Source organism: Astyanax mexicanus, chromosome 10 (genome assembly GCF_023375975.1).
Source record: "Astyanax mexicanus isolate ESR-SI-001 chromosome 10, AstMex3_surface, whole genome shotgun sequence".
NCBI lineage: Eukaryota > Metazoa > Chordata > Actinopteri > Characiformes > Acestrorhamphidae > Astyanax > Astyanax mexicanus.
In genome coordinates, this window is record NC_064417.1 from 35720152 (window position 1) to 35739556 (window position 19405).

A 19405-nucleotide genomic window follows, 5' to 3' on the forward strand; every position below is an offset into this window, starting at 1 on the left:
ATTAATTTATTCATTATCTTCTACTATATGGCACATAACATTTTATGTTAATACATATTTATTAGGTGTATTGTGCCAAACCAGCTATTATATCTGCAAAGGGGGACCCACTGCAAATGAATTAGTATAGGTTTAGAAAGGGAGATCAAAACATTTTCTGTAGGTGTAACGTGTGTTGCTGTAAGGTGTCCAAACTTTTTGTGGATATTGTGTAACTCATGACCACAATTTACTTTCATATGATCTTAATATTTGTGTTCCAGTATATTTGTGTCAATATTTATTGACAGGTTTCTGAGTTGTGGAAAGTTGTTAATAAGGTGAAGCAGCTTTTTGACCCTTCACAGTTTGCTTTAAGGGAGAACAGAGCGGTTAAGAATGTCTAACTATGTCTTACAAGTGTATATCAGCACCTGAATGCACAGAAAACTCCGCCAGCCTTTTGTTTATTGATTTTTTTTTCTGTTAATACAGTTCAGTCACATGCTCTGGCTGATGAGTTTTGAACTTAATTTGAAAGTTTTTAGCATGTAAGCACAGAAGGGTCAGGGTGAATGGTGCACTGTCTGAACACTGTGTATCTTCTACTGGGTGTCCACAGGGATGTGTGAGGTCTCTCTCACTGGGTATTTTATTCAATAACAACAGCTGATGCCACCAGAAGGACAGACATATCATCAAATTCAAAGATGATTCAGTCTTTGTCAGCCTGATCAGGAGGAGAAGATTTTGTGTACCTATACTGAATGAATTTTAAATTTTGTCTTTTTAACCTTTTTAAATACTTCAAAAATCGAATATAATACACCCTCTGTGTTCAGATAAACACAGCATCCTCTTAGAGAAAACAGGACTACGTTTTTTTTTTGTGTAAATATAAAGATATGTATGACAGCAACACTTAAGCAAAGGGTTAAAATATCAAATAGGGCTGTGCAGTATGACAAAATTAAATCATAATATAATATATTGGTTTATGCTTATGTCTTAGTGTATTATGGATATCATCAGTGCTTAAAAACACTGACCAACTACACATTTCATTACAGAAAATGAATCTAGTTCTGTTTAACTAAATTGTGTGCAGCACATTTAGGATAGAAAAAAATACTGTTTAAATAATATATCATTGTAGTATTTAATTTGTATGTCAAAATAAGATTATAATTATTGTGTATTGTGAAAATGTGTTTGAATAACATGGTACATCCCTAGCTCTACAATCACAGATTATCATTTATACAAACATTATCTGTCTGATCATAAGTATGTCATAAATAAATCAGTTTTCCAAGTTGGGAGATACAAATACATATATATGTATTTTCCATACATTTCATTTTCATTTTCCATGTTAATATATGTCTGCATTTTAGGCCTGCATCACATTCACAAATTACTTCAGTGCTGTCCCTAAATTATCCCCATCATAAGTTTTCTTTTCTACCCCCATTCCAACTTTTTTTTAACTGCTGGAAATGTAGGATGTTTTTACATACAAAACATACTGTCTATTATACAGTAAATATTTTTTTTTTTGTCTTATAATTTGGTGTTACACATGTTGAACTCCCCACGCCCTGGAATTCTTAACCATGCTTGTGGTATTAGGTAAATAGAGTTATTGAGCAATAACGTTGTGTGCACCATGGAAAGGATGTTGTGGCCAAGGGGTCTTCAAGTAGGCCAAGTTTTAATAGTATTTTTTTATTTTTATGACTAAGTGAAATAAAGTCAGCTGCTATTAATATACCCACTATAAGACACGGTTCAGGTCCTACTGGTGTGTCAGACAGGTTTTAATGCAGTTTGTAACTCATTTGTCACACATCACATTTTTCCATATTGTACACGTTAATAGGGGTGTCACGATTTTGATATTTTATCGAAATCGATCGAAATTATGTCATGGTCTCGAGCATCGAAGTCAAAAAGATGATCGACGATCCCTCTCTCTAAGCTACGCAAGCGCACGCTACGCAAATGGCGCAGCACACTGTAGCTCAAAGCAGCCCTTTCTCCAGAGAATGTGGACATTCTCATCTTCTTAAAGAAAAACTTGAAAATATAAAAATAACAGTGGTTTTGTCTAGCCCCAAATTTGTTAATAGTTTTGGTACCTTAAGGAGCATCTTTCTCTCAGATAAAGTTAATAATATATCTTTGTTAAAGAAAAAAACTTAAAGTCTTATTACATATATATCTTAATTAAATTAATTAAATTTGACCATTAGTGCCTAATGTGGTGTATTACCGATCACTTCCCACCTTTTGAAATAAGATATTGTAAATTTGATGAATCAAACCAATGACTGACCATAGACTAATCTAAAACTGGCATAGGCCTCTCTGCTGTAAAAAAAGAAAAAAGAAAATCGAGAATCAAATCAAATCGTGACCCTAAAATCGGAAATAAAATTGATTGAGGATTTAGAGAATCGTGACACCCCTACACGTTTTTACATATAGAAATTGCGACCATTTTGAACTGCCCAGACCCTGATATGAAGAAGACATAGTAGTGGGTACATAAATGGACTCCCCATGGCAAGGTGTAATGGATGTAAATAACCTTATTGTATGTGCTGAACTGAACTGAACAGAAGAGCGGCATTATCTCTGGACTCACACACCGATGCTAAACCTGTGATGAGCTCAGGTGAGTAACCGGCAGGCCTAATGATCAAAGTGGTGCCTTTGTGCAACCAGGTGTGAAAATTTCTCTGTGACTTTACAATGATTGACTACATCATGGTTCAATATGTGCAGTAAAATCAGTGACTCAATTTAAAACTTGGAATTAAAACAAAAAGATGATATCCAAAGAACTGTAAATCTTAAGTGAGATCTTAAGTAATCACTTCCAAGAGGGCATGTGTACGTATATGTGTTTGTGTGTGTGTGTGGTTGTGTGCCCTTAATCAGATGCATGGTTTGACCTGTTGTAGGAGTGAATGGCAGAGAAAGAGGTATTGATTAGACAGCATCACACATGCTTTTTTTCTCTCTCTGTGTTCACGGCCCACTGTGAAGCTTTCCCTAGAGTCGCTTTCAGCTGCACTCGCTTTTCTGTCCGACAGCATTCCAAGGAGAAAAAAAAAACGCTCCCCAGATCAATAACGTGCTTTCCTGTTCGGTCGTCTCTCCGCGAGGGCAGAGGTGTCAGCCATGATTATGCTGTCGAAAAGACACACTGAAAACACTGCGGAATGTTTTATTAACCTCGCCGCTGTTTACCCTAATCGATATGGAGCTATATTCCAGCCTATTGCAGAAAAGCATTGTTTTACTTTAAGGGTAAAAGCAGGGGCTGCCTTGGGGCTGCACAACTTTGTTCTTTTTTATTTGTTATCTCAATACTTGTCTTGGAAATACATTAATTTACTATTGCAGATGACCACAATATACAAATGAGCCCTGTAACCAGTTTATTTAGTTTTTTTGTGTACTGAGACCAGTGGAATTTTGACAAGTTTTGATCTTTCCATTGGCTGTTACTTTAAATAAATGATTTGGGGAAATTCAACTAAACATATACACTGCCTGGACAAAAAAATAGTCTCCACCTGGATTTAACTAAGCAAATGATCTGGGGTTGCTGCGGTTGCTCAGGTCTAGGTTCAGCAACAGTAAGTGCTCAAAGAATGAGGTCAGCTGACTACCTGAATATACTGAATATAGACCAGGTAATTCCATTAACAGATTTTTCCCTTCCCTGATGGCACATATTCCAAGATGACAATGCCATTATTCATTAGGCTGGAATTGAGAAAGAGTGGTTCAGGGAGCATGAGATCATTATTGTCACACATGGATTGTTCACCACAAAGTCCATGTGCTGGAGAAGACTTTGCGCATTGGTCAGAGTCTACCATCATCAATGCAAGATCTTGGTGAAAAATTAATGCAACACTGTATGGATGTAAATCTTGTAATGTTGCAGTGTATTTCATCAGATACACTTCATCAGATAAGACATATTTTTGATACCTGACAAGAGTTTTAGTTTAGAATAAGAAAAGCTTGGCTAATGTGGCTATAAAACGCTGTGACAAACAGACAGACAGACAGTCTCTAGCTCTGACTGTATGTGTAGGTATATTGTTTTTTAATGGCCGATGCCGATATTTAGAGATCACAAGTGGCCGATATATAAAGCCGACGTTTTGTTTTAGCCACAGCTGTTTTTTAGCTTGTATTTTTCCCATTTATTCACAATAATGACACATTTAAACCATCTGGAATTACACTATTAAAATAGTACTCTTAATTCAACAAAATAAATAAATAACTATCAAGGTTGGTACATACCGCATTTTAATTAACAGTCTCAATTAATAATGCCTTCAAAATATGCAGTATACTGTTATTCACGAGATGAACACATAACGTCATATAAATGCAAAGGCTATATTTACTAGTTAGAGAGCTGGTATTTTACCACTGTTTAACTGTTTGGCTGAGCGTGTTGTTTGAGTGATTTGGCTGTTCTAAAGTTTAAACCTTAAACAGGAGTTTCTCTCCTGTAGGTTAGTAGAATTAGCTGAGCTGAGCTTAAGTAACCGTTAGTCCGTTAGTATTAGCTTGCCGGTTAGCGTTAGCTTTCCGGTTAGCGTTAGCTTTCCGGTTAGCGGTAGCTTGCTGGTTAGCGTTAGCTAGTCAGTTAGCGGTAGCTTTCCGGTTAGCGTTAGCTAGTGGGTTAGCGTTAGCTTTCCGGTTAGCGTTAGCTAGTCGGTTAGCGTTAGCTTTCCGGTTAGCGGTAGCTTGCTGGTTAGCGTTAGCTAGTCAGTTAGCGGTAGCTTTCCGGTTAGCGTTAGCTAGTCGGTTAGCGTTAGCTTTCCGGTTAGCTAGTCGGTTAGCGTTAGCTAGTCGGTTAGCGGTAGCTTGCTGGTTAGCGGTAGCTTGCTGGTTAGCGGTAGCTAGTCAGTTAGCGGTAGCTTTCCGGTTAGCGTTAGCTTTCCGGTTAGCGTTAGCTAGTCAGTTAGCGTTAGCTAGCACAGAGGCTGCTAGACAGTAAAACTCCTTCTAACACAGAAGCTCCACTGCTCATTACTAAAGCCAGTCGGATAGATATCTACTTACGTGTCCAGTTTGGATCCAGTTGAAGCTGAAGTGAAGCTGTTCTCTGCAGCTCTGTCTGAAGCTCTGCAGGTTCTGGGGAACTGAGCTCCTCAGCTCCTCTGCTGTGTGTCAGTGGGATGGTGAAATGGACGCAATGATAAAATGATCAGGATGTATCATCAGATATTAAGAAAACATTTTGAGTGAAAGCACTGGCAGCTCTTGTCAGCAGGGATTCAGCAGTACATTCCTATTTTAAGTGTGCAGTCCGTCCCGGAGTTTTGTGTCAGTTTTGTCCTCTGACTTCTCCTGCTGCTCGGACTTCTCCTGCTGCTCGTTCCCCAACACTAACACCACCCCGAGGTTTCCAGCACCCACACTACACTACACTACAGCGATCGGTGCTGCAGAAAAGGAGCTAGCAGAGCTGGTTCAGTTAAACCTCAGCTGCTACACAGCTTAAAAATCCTCAGCATGTCTTAAAAAAGCTCATTGACCAAAGAAGGAATATAACAAGAGTGAATATTGGCAGTGAGTTCGAACGGTGGAGCTCAAAAAGACTACAAGACCAACCCAGAGCTGCTACTTCTCTCCTGAACAGGTAAGCTAACTGGCTAGCTAATTTAATTAGGTAACGTTATTTTATCACCGCCACTATATGTGCTTACTAGGGACTGGTATTTACATAAATAAAAAAAAACAGATTGTTCACATTCATATTCGTGATCTGTGTGCATCTGCCATAAAAAGGCAAGGTTAGCGCAGCTGGCGCTCTCGTGCGCGGGGCCTCCTGTAACATGCAGTCCCCTCGTGTAACATACAGTCAATATAACACTAAATACGGGTGATAGAAGAGTTACGAATTGCTGTATTTCTCCTCTCGCTCGTACTCTTAAGTTCCCTGCCTCTCCTACTAGTCTAAACTTTGTGCTGAATTTGGCAACCCTAGGTAGCTTCGTGGCTTATCAATGATTTGGTGAATAAGATATGTGGCAGCTTTTCTTTAGAGCTGGTTTATATATAATGTTGTTCATGTTGTATTTAATGATGTACATGTCAGTCTCTATAGCTGTTTTCTTGGCCAGATCTCTATAGTATTTTTTATCTTAATTAGAGATTGAAAGATCAATTAGCTATGTACCAGTATTTGGCAATTTTCAGCTAAAATATGTGTATTTCACATAGATGATATTTTTCTATTTTAACTGATGTTTGTCCGGAGAGATATAGATAGACAAATATAAAACAGTTACTATTATGGTTGGGTGATATGGTAAAAATATTATATCACTATATTTAAAGAAAGTTTTATGATACACAAAATTCATCACCATGTTTTCATAGAAAGTGTTAGTAGTGACAGATTCTTAAAACATGCCAAATAAATACTGTAGTTATTTAAATTGTGATTTTTTATTTTAAATGAACTGATGCATATCATTTATGAACATAAATTTATCACAATACATTAAAATATCGTCATATTGCTCATCTCTATTGTCTGTTTTTAAGAACTATAATTCAGAGCAATGCTCAGTGAGCTACTAGGCTTCTGTGCTTTGTTGACTAAATCAACAGTACAGAACCTGAGTGTAATTATAGATTCTGAGCTCAGTTTTATCCTTGATCCAGACACTGTCAGCAGAGTATATTTTTATCATTTAAGAAACGTTTGCATGTTAGGCCTTTGTATCATGGAGGAGTGATGCAGAGAAACTTCAGTTGACTATTGTAATGTTCTTTTTTCTGTGTGTCTTAAGAGAACAATACATCCTCTATAAAACATATAAACATTAAACCTATATAACAAACAGAGAGAATGAAAAAAATGCATTGGATTGCCTACACATCGATTACCACATCGTCACACAAATAGTTCATCAGACTATACCTATTATTGTTTACATATCTGGTTATGGAGACATAACTGCATGCGTTTTACAGCAATCCAGGGTGTGTTGTTTTTTTGTTTATGTAGGATACTTTATCTAAAATGTGCAGATTTTTTTTACTTTATTTACTTTTTATTCAGTACTCATTAATACTGAAGCATGTTGAGACTGAGTTTTATAGTGTGTTAATTAAATTGGCCTTGTGTTGTATCTGTTCCTAAAATATCGAAAAATGGGTGTTTGATATTTTGTGGAAGATTGTACTTTCTGTATTGCCTCTTATGTCTGTGTTTCTGATCCTGAGTCTATTTATTGATCAGTTAATCAGTGAGTGTCTGTCCTCAGTGCTGGAACGATCAGCTGTGATGTGACAGTGCTGAGGATCAGAAAGAGGCAGTGTTGAATGCTGGTCATTTTACAGACTGCTCGTGTTCTTCATGCTGTTGTTTCTGCTGTCACTCACTGCTGACACATGATGAGCTGGACTCGGTCTGGAGTCTGTGCTGCTTATTCCTTCAGTTGGTTTCTGATACTGTTTTTTTACTGTGACTGTAAGGAATCCATTGGTAGAAGTTTAACAATAGACCTGTAGTTGGAGAGTGCCTTGTCTGTGCTGGAGTTCTGGAGTAATGTCACACAACAATATAGATGCTTAGTTGTATTAGTTTTGAAAGACAGATAATTAGGGGTGGGCGATATGGCTCTAAAATAATATTATGATATTGCATGGTATTTTTACAATAACAATACTCTAAATGATATGACAAAACATAAAAAAAATTTCAAGAATACATTACTGCAATAAAATAAAACATAAATTGTATTACTGCATACGATATGATATGGTACACCCCTAACTGAGATATTAAAAAATACATTTTTTTTTTTCAAATTTGTAACAGAAGTCAATACTTCAAAATGTCATAATACTTATAATGCACTCCAAACAAATATCTCCATATATCCAGGATTAAAGTAAAATAAGTAATACTGGACAGATATAATCTGCCTCTAGTAGATATATAAAGGGAAATGAGATCAGTGTAAATTTGTCTTTTGCTAAAAGCAGCAAAAAAGTAGTACCCTGTTGTGATAATTAGAGATGGATGAAATGGCATGATATTTCAGGGTATAATATCACTTACGATATTCAAAAATGTTGGTAATATTGTTGCATATGATACGATATGGCACACCCCTACGGTTAATACAGTTTATGAAATATGATAAATTGGCAAAGGAAAAAGTCTTATCTCTAGACATTGCAGCAATTTAAAATGGAGATTATCTATGGTTTTTAGCGTAACTCAGATCTCAGCCCCCACCCCCCCACCCCACCATCATTAAAATAACTAGTTGGGTGTGAAGGTGATGAGCTGCTCTCCAGTCTCAACAACACCTTAATCTCCCTTGTGGCATTTTGCGGTTTCACTAGCTTTGACTAGGGCTGTCTTGAGAGGCTGGGTTTCTGTGTATTTTGAGAATGTAAATATAACAAGTCAGGACTGTGAGGTAACAGTTTTGTGTTTTTGGAATTGGCCTGTTTTCTAGCTTCAGCTTTGGTGATGTCGGATATTTTATTGAATGAGAAAACAACAGTCAGTGTTCACAGTTCATGGTGCGTCAGTTCAATGTATCAGACTCTTACTATTCATCTACCACAACAAATACGGTTTGACACACTAGGGCCTCTTTAAATGAAATTGGCGTATAAATAGATGACACTTATAAATGACAACTAATTAAATGGTCACTGTGGATGGATTGCAGTTTAACCGTAGTATAGAGTAGAAGTACACAGGAAGGCTGATCTGTTAGCTTTATTAATGTAACTTAAAATACCACCATATTTCATGGTGCCATAATGTACTGTGAAAATGTAATATACTGTATTATATGTTATATGTATAATATAATTGTATCAGTTCCACCCACTACTACACATGTCATTCCTGACTGTGCTGAATCTTTTTAAGATTTATAGGCGTACCAGCTTGATCCTTCCATCAACTAGCAGACACGCGTGAGCGATCAGAGGCTAACTAATCTGGGCCCTCTTCCCCGGAAAGCGCTGTACTGTGGTGCTAATCTTAGCGGTTCAAAGCAGAAGCTCTCTCTGCCATCTCACACTGATCGCTGTGCTGTGAAGCTTTGGGGAAACGGGTCCCCGTCTGTTTTGAGAGGGATTATTTTTTTTTTTGTTATTTTGGGCACACGTTTTTTGGGTCCAGGCCTTTTCTTTAATATGGCCACGAGGTCACTGTGGGCTGATCTTCATTGCATTGTTTTGGGTGCTGTGTAATTTGCTGGGTATTAAAAAAGAGCATCTACAAATGTGGAGAGCAGCCAGAATGTTTCTGGAGCTTCTGACACATGTGCTGTCAAAGTCTCTGATCCTCCTGAGCTTGAAGCCTGTAGGACACAAGACGCTTCCAGCACAGTGAGGTCGAGCTGACTGGTCCATGTGTTTATGTGCTTTGTTTACAGTATTTATGGCCTTAAGCAGGGCCACAGTCAGCCATTGTGTTCTTTTGGATAAGAACGTGTCATTTTCTGCTCGTAAATCCAGTAATTCAATAAAGTATCCAGTAGAGTAATGAGTTAGGACTTATTGTCTTCTAGTTTTGACCCTGCTTGTGTTGACCACCCCTTGTATTGCCCCTTTTGTCAATAAACCTGTTTATTGACATTGATGTTTTATTTATATTTTTTTACCTGGATCATATGTATGACAGAAAAAAAACATAAGACTAACCCTACAGTATGTTTCGCACTATAAGGTGCACTGGATTATAAGGCGCACTATCAATACACGTCTATTTTCTGGTCTATTTTTATACACAAGGCACACCAGATTATAATGTGCATCATTTTTAAAGTCAAACAAACGCAGATTATTAATCTACACAGATTTCTCTCCTGAAAACTGTTTATTTGTAAAGTAAAATGCTTCTGTTTATTTTTAGTAAGCTTAGAAGCCCAGATTTCTACTTAGGCTAACCAGACAGCGCTACACTGAGGAACCCTGAGTGTTTCGTGAACCCAGGGCGATATTAGCTATCAGTTTGTCCCACATAGCTTGTTTTAACACTGTAAATGGGAAGGCTCCAGTCCAGTATACTCAGCGAGGTAATACTAATGCTCCAGCAGTGCTATGCAGGGTTAGGAGCAGGCTACAGTAAAATATTCTCGCCTCTGAATGGCAAAAGAGCTAACTAGCGGTTAGCGGCTAATGCTAATGCTACTCAAGCAGTGCTAGCTGAGGTTAGAAGCAGGCTACAGGCCGATATACTCGTCTCCAAGCGGTGAAAAAGCTAGCTAACATTTAGAGCGGTTAGCAGGTAATGCTAATGCTACTCCAGTACAGGCTGCAGAAAGGCTACACGCTGATAATACTCACCTCTGAACGGCAAAAGAGCTAGTGCGGTTAGCAGCTAATGCTAATACTGCTCTAGTCTCGAGTCTCTGTGCTGGAGAACTAAACTATAGAACTAAACTATAACGCTGTACTTCTGCTGAGTGGCTTTACTTGTAAAATTCATACATAAGGCGGACTTAATTATAAGGCGCACTGATGATTTTTTGGAAGAGTAAAGGATTTTAAGTGCACCTTATAGTCTGAAAAATACGGTAATTTTCTTTTCGTTTCATTTAAACAGACAGTATTCAAGTTTATGTCATCTAATGCTGTATAATCCCCCCGGGGTAGTCAGTAGAGCCTGTAGTATGTTAATTAATGAAGCAGTACAGTGTTAATTTTAGCATGTTTAATGTGTTTACACACACACACACACACACACACACACACAATCATTTTAAACTCAAAAGTTAAAACAGTGAGAGATAAATAATAAAGAAAGATATGTGCATGAGTCACTTTACACGCATGAGTGAGAGGGAGAAAGATGAGAAAGAAGAAGATGGGATTAAAAAGACTACAGTTGCCATAGCAATACTCCTAAACCACTACAGATCCCACAATACCATGCAAATCCAGCAGCTTACAGCTAAAGGTTTCTGTGTGGCATGTGCATCCGACATTACCGTATTTATCATTATAAATCATTCTCTGTGTGACTGCATGAAGCAAACAGTGATGATAACACTGTTACACCCCTAATAGAGACAGTATAGGATAGTGTTTAAGCCAGTATAGATTAGTATTAAGCAGAATAATGCTAACTGCTGCATTAAGTTTCTATGTAAAGTATTTTTTTTCATGAGTTCTCCCGTAAAGATTTGCTGTTTGATTTATTAGTAATTTAATCCCCTCCAATACTGTTGGAAAGTTGTGGATGGGTATGAGGTGGTTTGGTGATCATTTAACATCATGACCTTACTAATGCTTTTGTCGCCTTTACAGCAATGTTCCAAAATCTAGTAGAAAACCTTCCATGGACGGTAAGAGACAGTTACTCCTCTTTAGTGTATCTGATTTTGCTATTTATAGGTATATGAGTAAAATGAACATTGTTGTATGATTCTATAAACTACGGACAACATTTCTCCAAAATTTCTAATAAAAATATTGTCATTTAGAGCATTTATTTTAAAAAAATGAGATTTTTTGGGTGTAGAAATATTTGGTGGAATAAGCCTGATTTTTAATCACAGTTTTAATGCTTCTTGGCATGTTCTCCTCCATCAGTCTTACACACTGCTTTTGAATAACTCCTGGTGCAAAGATTCAAACAGTTCAGCTTAGTTTGATGGCTTATGATCATCCATCTTCCTCTTGATTATTTTCAAGAGATTTTCAAACTGGTAAAATCAAAGAAACTCATTATTTTAAGTGATCTCTTATTATTATATTTTCCAGGGCTGTACGTTTAAAATGAATAATTAGTTGTTCCAATACATGTTTTGGATAATGAAAAAATATTTTTTTATATAAGAGGAACAATGCATTAAGCACATGATTTGTTTTAGTTAGATAATTTGATATTACATTTAAAATTTGAATGAAGAAAATTGATTTTATCTAATAAGACTAGAGTGAGATGCAAGATATGGCTAGGCTGAAATGTGTTTTTTTGTTGCTGAATGATTGCAAACTTTTCTGTTTAAGTGAAAAAACCACATTAGATTACATAAATAATAGAAAACGTTTTTTAATTATGTGCATTATCATGTTTTTATGTTGCAGTATCATGAGATTTACATAGTTAGCAGTTTTGCATGAACCTGCAGTGCCAACATTATAGCATAGTACTACACAGAGCTGTGAAATATGAGTATTTTATTGTAAGGGTAAATGATAAATGACATGCTGTGTCATTAAACACGTTTTGGGGCATGCTATAGATTTTGTCTGTACTTAAAGAAAAACAAACAGTTGTTAGAGAATATCAGTATTGATTTATTTTGCCCAGTCCAATTCATCAGACCATAGAAAAGAAAAAACATTGTGATATACTGCATATTGTTTAACATGACAGATTCTTGGTGCTCCAGTATAAGTATATTGAGTTATGAACATTCCTCAGTCTCCTCAGGAGCTGAAGATCAGGTTGGACATTTTTAACAGTTTATTCGGTGTTATGATTTCCAGGAATATAAAAACTATGAACACCTACTTCATTCTCAGACACTCCCACACTAACCTCAAACACCATGTGACTTATATGCTTGTGTGACTTTTTTTAATTTATTATATGTTATAATAAAAACACGCCTGATGTATCCTTCACAGGTCTTTCTGCCTGAAGGATGCATTCAGATGTGTTCTTAAAACCGCTTCAAACCTTGGCTACATTTCTTAGTTGATTCTGAAAAATAATTTCTTTAGGGATGCAGGTGTAAAGAAAAAAAATCAAGATATTTTAGTGCAGTAGTCCAAAATCACCTAAACATTCTACTTTTCTGGAGTTCATTAAACTCTTCTTCTTATATTGGTTAAACAATTAGCATTTTCAAGGCTAACGATGATCTTTTTAAGTAAATATCCTCTAATCTTATTACAATTCTAATATCATTCTTGGTGCTTTTATATCTGATTTGCACAAGTTTGAGTCGTTCTGTAGACACGTGTCCCTCAGTTCACCCCATAAAGATCATTTATTGTTTTTTTTTGTATCTCTAAGCTGTAGTTTGATGACAATTAAGTGCCCCAATGAGTCGATATGTTTCTCTGTAACTCAGAAGACCTTTGTTTTTATTTTAAGTCTCGGCTCCTCGGTGAGCGATCAGAAGATCACTGCTCTTTCCTTTCTTCATGCTTGACAGTGATGTCTTCACAAGGTCAACAAGTTCACCCAGTGCCAGCTAACCGACAGCATCTGGTGCGAACAGGCTGGCCTTTTTGGTGGTGTGTCCAAAAGCATCTGTATCACACACTCACTCTTACACACACACACACACACTCTCACTCTCTTACACACAGCAGTTCCGTAAGCTGCAGACAGGGGGAGGTGTAGGACCTTGCTATCTTTCAGGCCAATCAGAATACAGGCATCATTGTGATAGGCTCCTCACTGGCAAAGCTTTCTCTACACTGTTGTCTCCTGACTGTCGATGACTCTCTATCTCCCTCATCCCCTTACTCTCTCCATCCTTCTCTCTCTCCTTCTCTCACTCCCTCTCTCTCTGTCTCGCTGCTACTGTGTCAGTCTTGCTCTCTCTCTCTCTCTCTCTCTCTCTTTTTCTCACTCGCTTGAGCCTCACTCACTGGCTGTGGCTCTCTCCCATCTCTCTCCATCTCTCTGTTAGACTCTCTCTTGCTCTCTGTCTCTCTCTCTCTCTCTCTCTCTCTCTCTCTCTCTCTCTCCGCTCGTGGCTAAATTAGATGCAGAGAGGGGGGACTCTCTGTCGCTGGCGCTTCCATTGACACATGAAGGATTAGGTTGTTTGAAGCCGGAGCGGAGTCTTCCAGAGAAAGAGGGGGACGGATTTTGGCCACGGGGACCGGTGAGTAGAGCATCATCTCCAGAAGCAGGAGGCAAGAGGCAAAGCGGCTGGATTTCCATTGAGGCACAATAGACTCTGGGTTGAGGCGGGTGGACAGGGTGGGCGAAGAGGATGGTGGGGGGTGGAATTGTAATTACGGATAAGGATCAGCGGAGGATGGACGTGTAATTTCCATTCAGGGAAATCTGCTTTAGGTGATTCTCCATGCTCCATTGTCTCGTTCCTTGTGCCGGATTGGTGTGATGGCATGCTGGAAGTGCCTCCTTTCTGCTGCAACAGCTGTGCAAGTCTGGCTGTCCTGGCCTCCCCCTCTTCCCACCCCCCTCTCCACCATTACTGCATTACATTGACAATGTCAACGCTCCATATGATTGATAGCCAGGCAGTCACGAAACGCGAAGCGGTGTTGTGCGTCCGCAGGAGGGAACACGGTGACACCGCTGCGGTGCTGTAAAGACAAAGCCCACGGCCGATTGAAGCTTGAGGCTCAGGCTGTTGATGATGTCAGGGATACCGGCATCTGCTTTTGTTCACCTGAGCGCGGGTTATGTCTGCGAGCGGTGTAATTATGCACCGCTTAACACCAGACGCTGTTACACTGCCGAGCACCACCGGTCGACTGGCTGCTGTGCATCCGTCAGGGTTGCCATGGTCCTCAGCTGTGGTGAACAGTCAAGGTTATGACCGGTAGACGTATAAGAAAGAGAGAAAGAGAGAGAGGACAGAGTAGCCAGACATGGTCAATGTTTTCTCCATGTTCAGTGTTTTCTCACCAGCTCAATCATTAACAGACTACACAGACCTTACATGATCTTGTAATCCCAATCTTTCTCTCTATCTCTGTCTGTCTGGCATTGAAGACATTCTTGCAAAGAAACAATCAAGCAGTGATGGCTGTAGTAGGTGGCTATTTGGGATTCTGTAGATGCTGCAGGACAGATATTATTTAGTCATGGTTTCGGTGCCGACTGTGCCGAGCGCTCCAGACCAGACGACCGCCTTTCCCTCGCCTCAATCAGTCTCTCAGTTCTCAAAACTGCCTGTAGAGTAAATACCCCTGTTAACCCCTTCAATTCTTAGGTTTATTCCTGAGGATTATTGTCCAGTAACTTCATAGATGATAATAAGCCTGAGTGGTCTTATTAGTTATGTTTAAGGGGAATGCTAGCTACTGAATCTTCTAAACATCTCTACTAAATTAAATGGCTAATTGGCGAACATTAAGAGTGGCTAGAGAAGCTTGAACTTGAACTCGAATGGGTGCAGATATTTGAAGAGATAAATGCCTGTCTAAAGGGTCCTCCACAGAAAAGCTGTTGCTTGAGATGTTGTTTTATGATAGTTTAAGATGGCTTTGGGGTTAAATATAAACAGTTCTTGTAGCAATGTTGTGAAATATTTTGTATATTTTTCAGATATACCTCTATTTTATGATGTATTATTAGCAATGTTACATATAAAAGAACAATGAAACATGGTGGTGGTAGGTTCACTGGTGGTTTTAGAAATAATAAAGTGGCTATTCAGTATTTTTGTTGTAAACATTACAATCCCTGGTTTCTGTTGCAACAACTGTAAAGAAAGAGTTGGTCTAACCCACTCTAAATGTCTTGGTTCAAATATCAACCACTAAATTCTGCAGGACTTTGGTAAATTTGGTGGAATTCCCATTGAAACAGGAATGAAAGTGAGTGGTGGCAAGTTCTGACAGTGTTTAAGAGTTTTTTACTTTTCTAAGAATGAAGATTTTTAAATATTCAGTTAATGGATCTCTGAATCACTTTCATGGAACTTAGCTTCCATGGTTTGCTTAGATTGTTTAAAGCTAGATAGAAGTCTTAAAGAAGTTACTAAAGAAGTTTCTCTTTTCACAGGAGGAGTTGTGGATAAAGACCTCCGCCACTACCTTAACCTCCGCTTCCAGAAGGGATCAGTGGACCACGAGCTCCAGCAGATCATACGGGACAACCTCTACCTCCGCACTGTGCCCTGTGAGTATCCCTGAGTACCCCTCATCCTCAGCCTCCAGTCTGCTAGCAGCTAGCAGAACATGGTTCAACGTTTTTTTTTAAATACACCTTTAAACATGATTGGCGTAATCTGAAAAGGGCATCAGTTGGGACATGGAGCTTAATTTCATCTGCTGATTATGCACGGCTGCTTATGGACGACGTGACCTCTTGGCGTTTTGTGGGAACTCAGAAGACAGCGTCTGAATCTTGATGAGTGGGAATCAATTCTGCAAATCAAAGGCAGAGACAGCTCTGTTCAGGTTTGGGTTGGTTTGATTTCTGTGTTGGTACTATAGTGATTATGAGATCATTGGTGTATTGTTGTTGTGGTTCTGACTGGAGGAAAAGAATGAATGGTTATTTGACTTGTTTGGGTGATGCAAGATGAGTGAATCATATTTTACACAGATAAACAAGAACGCTTGTCTGTATAATGAGTTTTGGGATGGATCTTGTTGTTGTTGCACGGGCACCTACAGATGGGTAAAATAAATGTTGAGCAGATGCTCCAGTTACATGGTAATTAAGTGCAGGAATTCACTCGCTGGCCTTGTGCTTCACCTATTTTCTCTGGGCAAATATATTATGTAGCAGTGATATTAAAGCCTTTTGCGCTGCTTGTTGACACCTGCTGTGCCTCCCTTTGTGTTTTTCTCATACTGATTGACTTCAATGAGACTCTGTTAGTGCACTGGAGCAGATAAAATCATTTGTCAGTTCAATCAAAAAATGCTTGATGTGGCAACTTGATGTGGCAAATTAACAGGTTTTATTTAGTTCAGAAAATACACTGGCAGAGGACAATGCAACATGCCACATCTCCACTTATGAACGTTGAGAAGGGTGTGTTAAGAATTGAAGAAATTAGATTTATTGCATTATAAGCAGTTTGAGGTGGTCTTTAAGACCATACTTTGTATAAAAACACAACATAAGCCACTTGTTTTTAATAATGCAAAGAAAAATAAATCGACTAGATGAACCAACCTTAAAAATTCACTTTTCCCCAGTTCCTCCTCTTCTCACTGTGTGTATTTCAAACTACTTTTTTGGATTCTAGCCACTGTGCTAGAGGCGATGTTTGGGTCCTGTGTTGAATTCAGGTGATGCTGAACTGGTGAGACTGTGATTCACTCAAGCCTTGTAAATTCCTTTTAAAATTGGTGCCGTGACCCGGATAATATCTACAGCTCTGTATTCATGTGTGACTGAAAAGGAGAGGTAAAGTTCTAAAGACATTTAGCTGGCTCATTCTCCCAGTATTGAAGCAAAGCAAGCGGAATGGTTCAGTTGTTGATATGACCATTCCTTTTTTTTGTGTTTTCTTTTCTGCTGTAACAGTTAGAGATTCATCCTAGGAATCTGTGCTTCTCTTAGGGTTTTACTGTTCTTTGTTTTTGGCTTTCTTTTGCTATTCTTTTTCTTATCTACACCTGAAATAGAAAGCAATTTTTATATGCTCTATATGTAATATCTGGATAACTTTTATATATTGTACATGCTTACATAAAGGGGTCATCTCTTTTTTAGAAATGGGTCTTCGTGAAAGCAAAAGTCTTTATCTGGTTCTTCTTTATCTTTTTAAGTGTACTGGATAAATCTTTTGACCCTTTTGTGCGAGGCATCTTCAACAGGTTATCCTTGTGTGTGAGGAACCATTTAACCAGTTTAAACAACCATTTGGAATCCAAATGATTTGTTGGGATTTCATGATTCTATACAGAACCCTGTTTGTTTAGAGTAGAGTATTAGTATTAGATTTCCTCTTCTTCTTTCTTGTTTGTTCTTCATCCCTTCCTTCTGTCTATTTCCACTGTGCACTCCGTCACCTCAATATTGTCTTCCGCTCTATATCTATAGTTTTCTCACTCGTTCGCCCGTTCACTCACTCTCTCTCTCTCACTCTCTCGTCCTTTCCCTTCCTCGTTCGGTGTCTCAGCCCGGGGTTTCCAAGGCAACCACCATCTCTTCTCCAGGCCTGCCTGCCGACGGTTCCCCCTCCCCCTCCACAGCACAGCGAAAAACACATCACAATTACCGAGCGGCTAGCTAAAATGATGCCTTTGATTTATGCTCGTGCTGCGCAGTCATGAGCGAGCGGTTCTGGAAGCATTCCTCCCATACGGCAAGGGCTTAATGTAAGCGAACAGCCCATGCTAGGAAATGTAGAGAGAAGGGGATTGGAAGAGACAGGACAGGGTAACGCTTTAACTGTGTATGAGTGTGTGTGCATACTTGCCAAGGGAGGAACAAGAAGGCGACTTGGGTGGCTGATCCTGCCGGGTGATTAAAGAAACCTTTCGGATTAAGGCTTTCTTACGCTCGCTTCTCGATCCCTGTGGAAAAAGAAAAATGATGTGAAATTGCCTGTGTTTCTATGTCACTGGTAATTAAAGCAGTGTGAATTCTACGTGGATTCATATCGGCCCTAACTGTTCACACGTCTCCCAGTGGTGTTACTTACTTTGGTGAAGTTCAAGGCTAGTAGGGATTTCAGGTTACTTTCAGCGGCCCTTTGTATGAGTGTTCGCTCTGCCAGCGTCCTGCCCCTTGTTGTCTGCTGCTTGCTTTTTAAACCCAGCGAGGCCAAAGCAGCCATAAATACACCATGTCATCTCTCTCCCGGTTCGAAGGTCATCATAGGGTGGCCTGTTTTATTTTAGAAATCCTGTCCTTGTCAGCATTGCTTACCAGTGCCCATCCTAAAACTCCAGCCTATGGCCGTGTTTGTATGAGTCCCAGAGACACAGAAACTGTTGTTCCAGCTCTAGATAAAAACATTTTTTGTGAAACCAAAACTGGATTCTTTCTAACTGAAGCATTGTTAAAAAAATTGCAGGGCTTTTATTTTAAAGAATATACAGCTCTGGAAAAAAATAAAGAGACTTCAGATTGTTGTTTTATTCTATAAACAGCTGACAACATTTTGTCCCAAATTTCAAATTAACATATCGTGATTTAGAGCATTTATTAAAAATTAAAAAAGCTGAAATAACAAAAAAAAAAAAAGATGCAGATCTTTCAGACCTCAAAAATTTGCAAACAAAACACTGGAATGGAGTTCAGAAATCAATCTTTTGTAGAATAACCCTGGTTTATAATCACAGTTTTCATGCATCTTGGCATGTTTTCCTTCACCAGTCTTACACACTGCTTTTGGATAATTTTTGCCACACCTGGTGCAAAAAATCAAGCAGTTCAGTTTGGTTTGATGACTTGTGATCATCCATCTTCTCTTGATTATATTCCAGAGGTTTTCATTTTGGTAAAATGTAAATATTTTATTTTCCAGAGCTGTATTTCTAGAAAGTGGTACTTTGAGTAGCATCTGGTTTGGTAGCATACGGTTCTTCTTTGGCATCAGTCAAATAACACCTTTATTGTGGACTCTAGTTCTAGTTCTAAGAGAAGGTTTTTGCCTCCTTGACTAGAACCGACTTTCTATAAACACCTACAAGAAATTTTACTTGTGAATGAAGAACCATTTTACCTATACAACCATGCATGCATTTTAGCTTTCAGGTTGTTGTGTTG

General features: G+C 38.6%; 1 protein-coding gene across 12 annotated transcripts in view; it reads left to right on the top strand.

The window, feature by feature from the left end:
• The window catches only part of magi2b (membrane associated guanylate kinase, WW and PDZ domain containing 2b), a 165068-nt gene that overhangs the window by 20973 nt on the left and 124690 nt on the right, over positions 1 to 19405 (top strand). For 11 of the 12 annotated variants that reach the window (XM_049483924.1, XM_049483925.1, XM_022684151.2 and 8 more), the window contains exon 2: positions 15734 to 15850. In XM_049483924.1, the coding sequence (XP_049339881.1) occupies positions 15734 to 15850 (117 nt within the window). Of the gene's footprint in view, positions 1 to 13436; positions 13860 to 15733; positions 15851 to 19405 lie in introns of those variants that run through there. The other variant, XM_049483927.1, reaches the window with a different exon arrangement.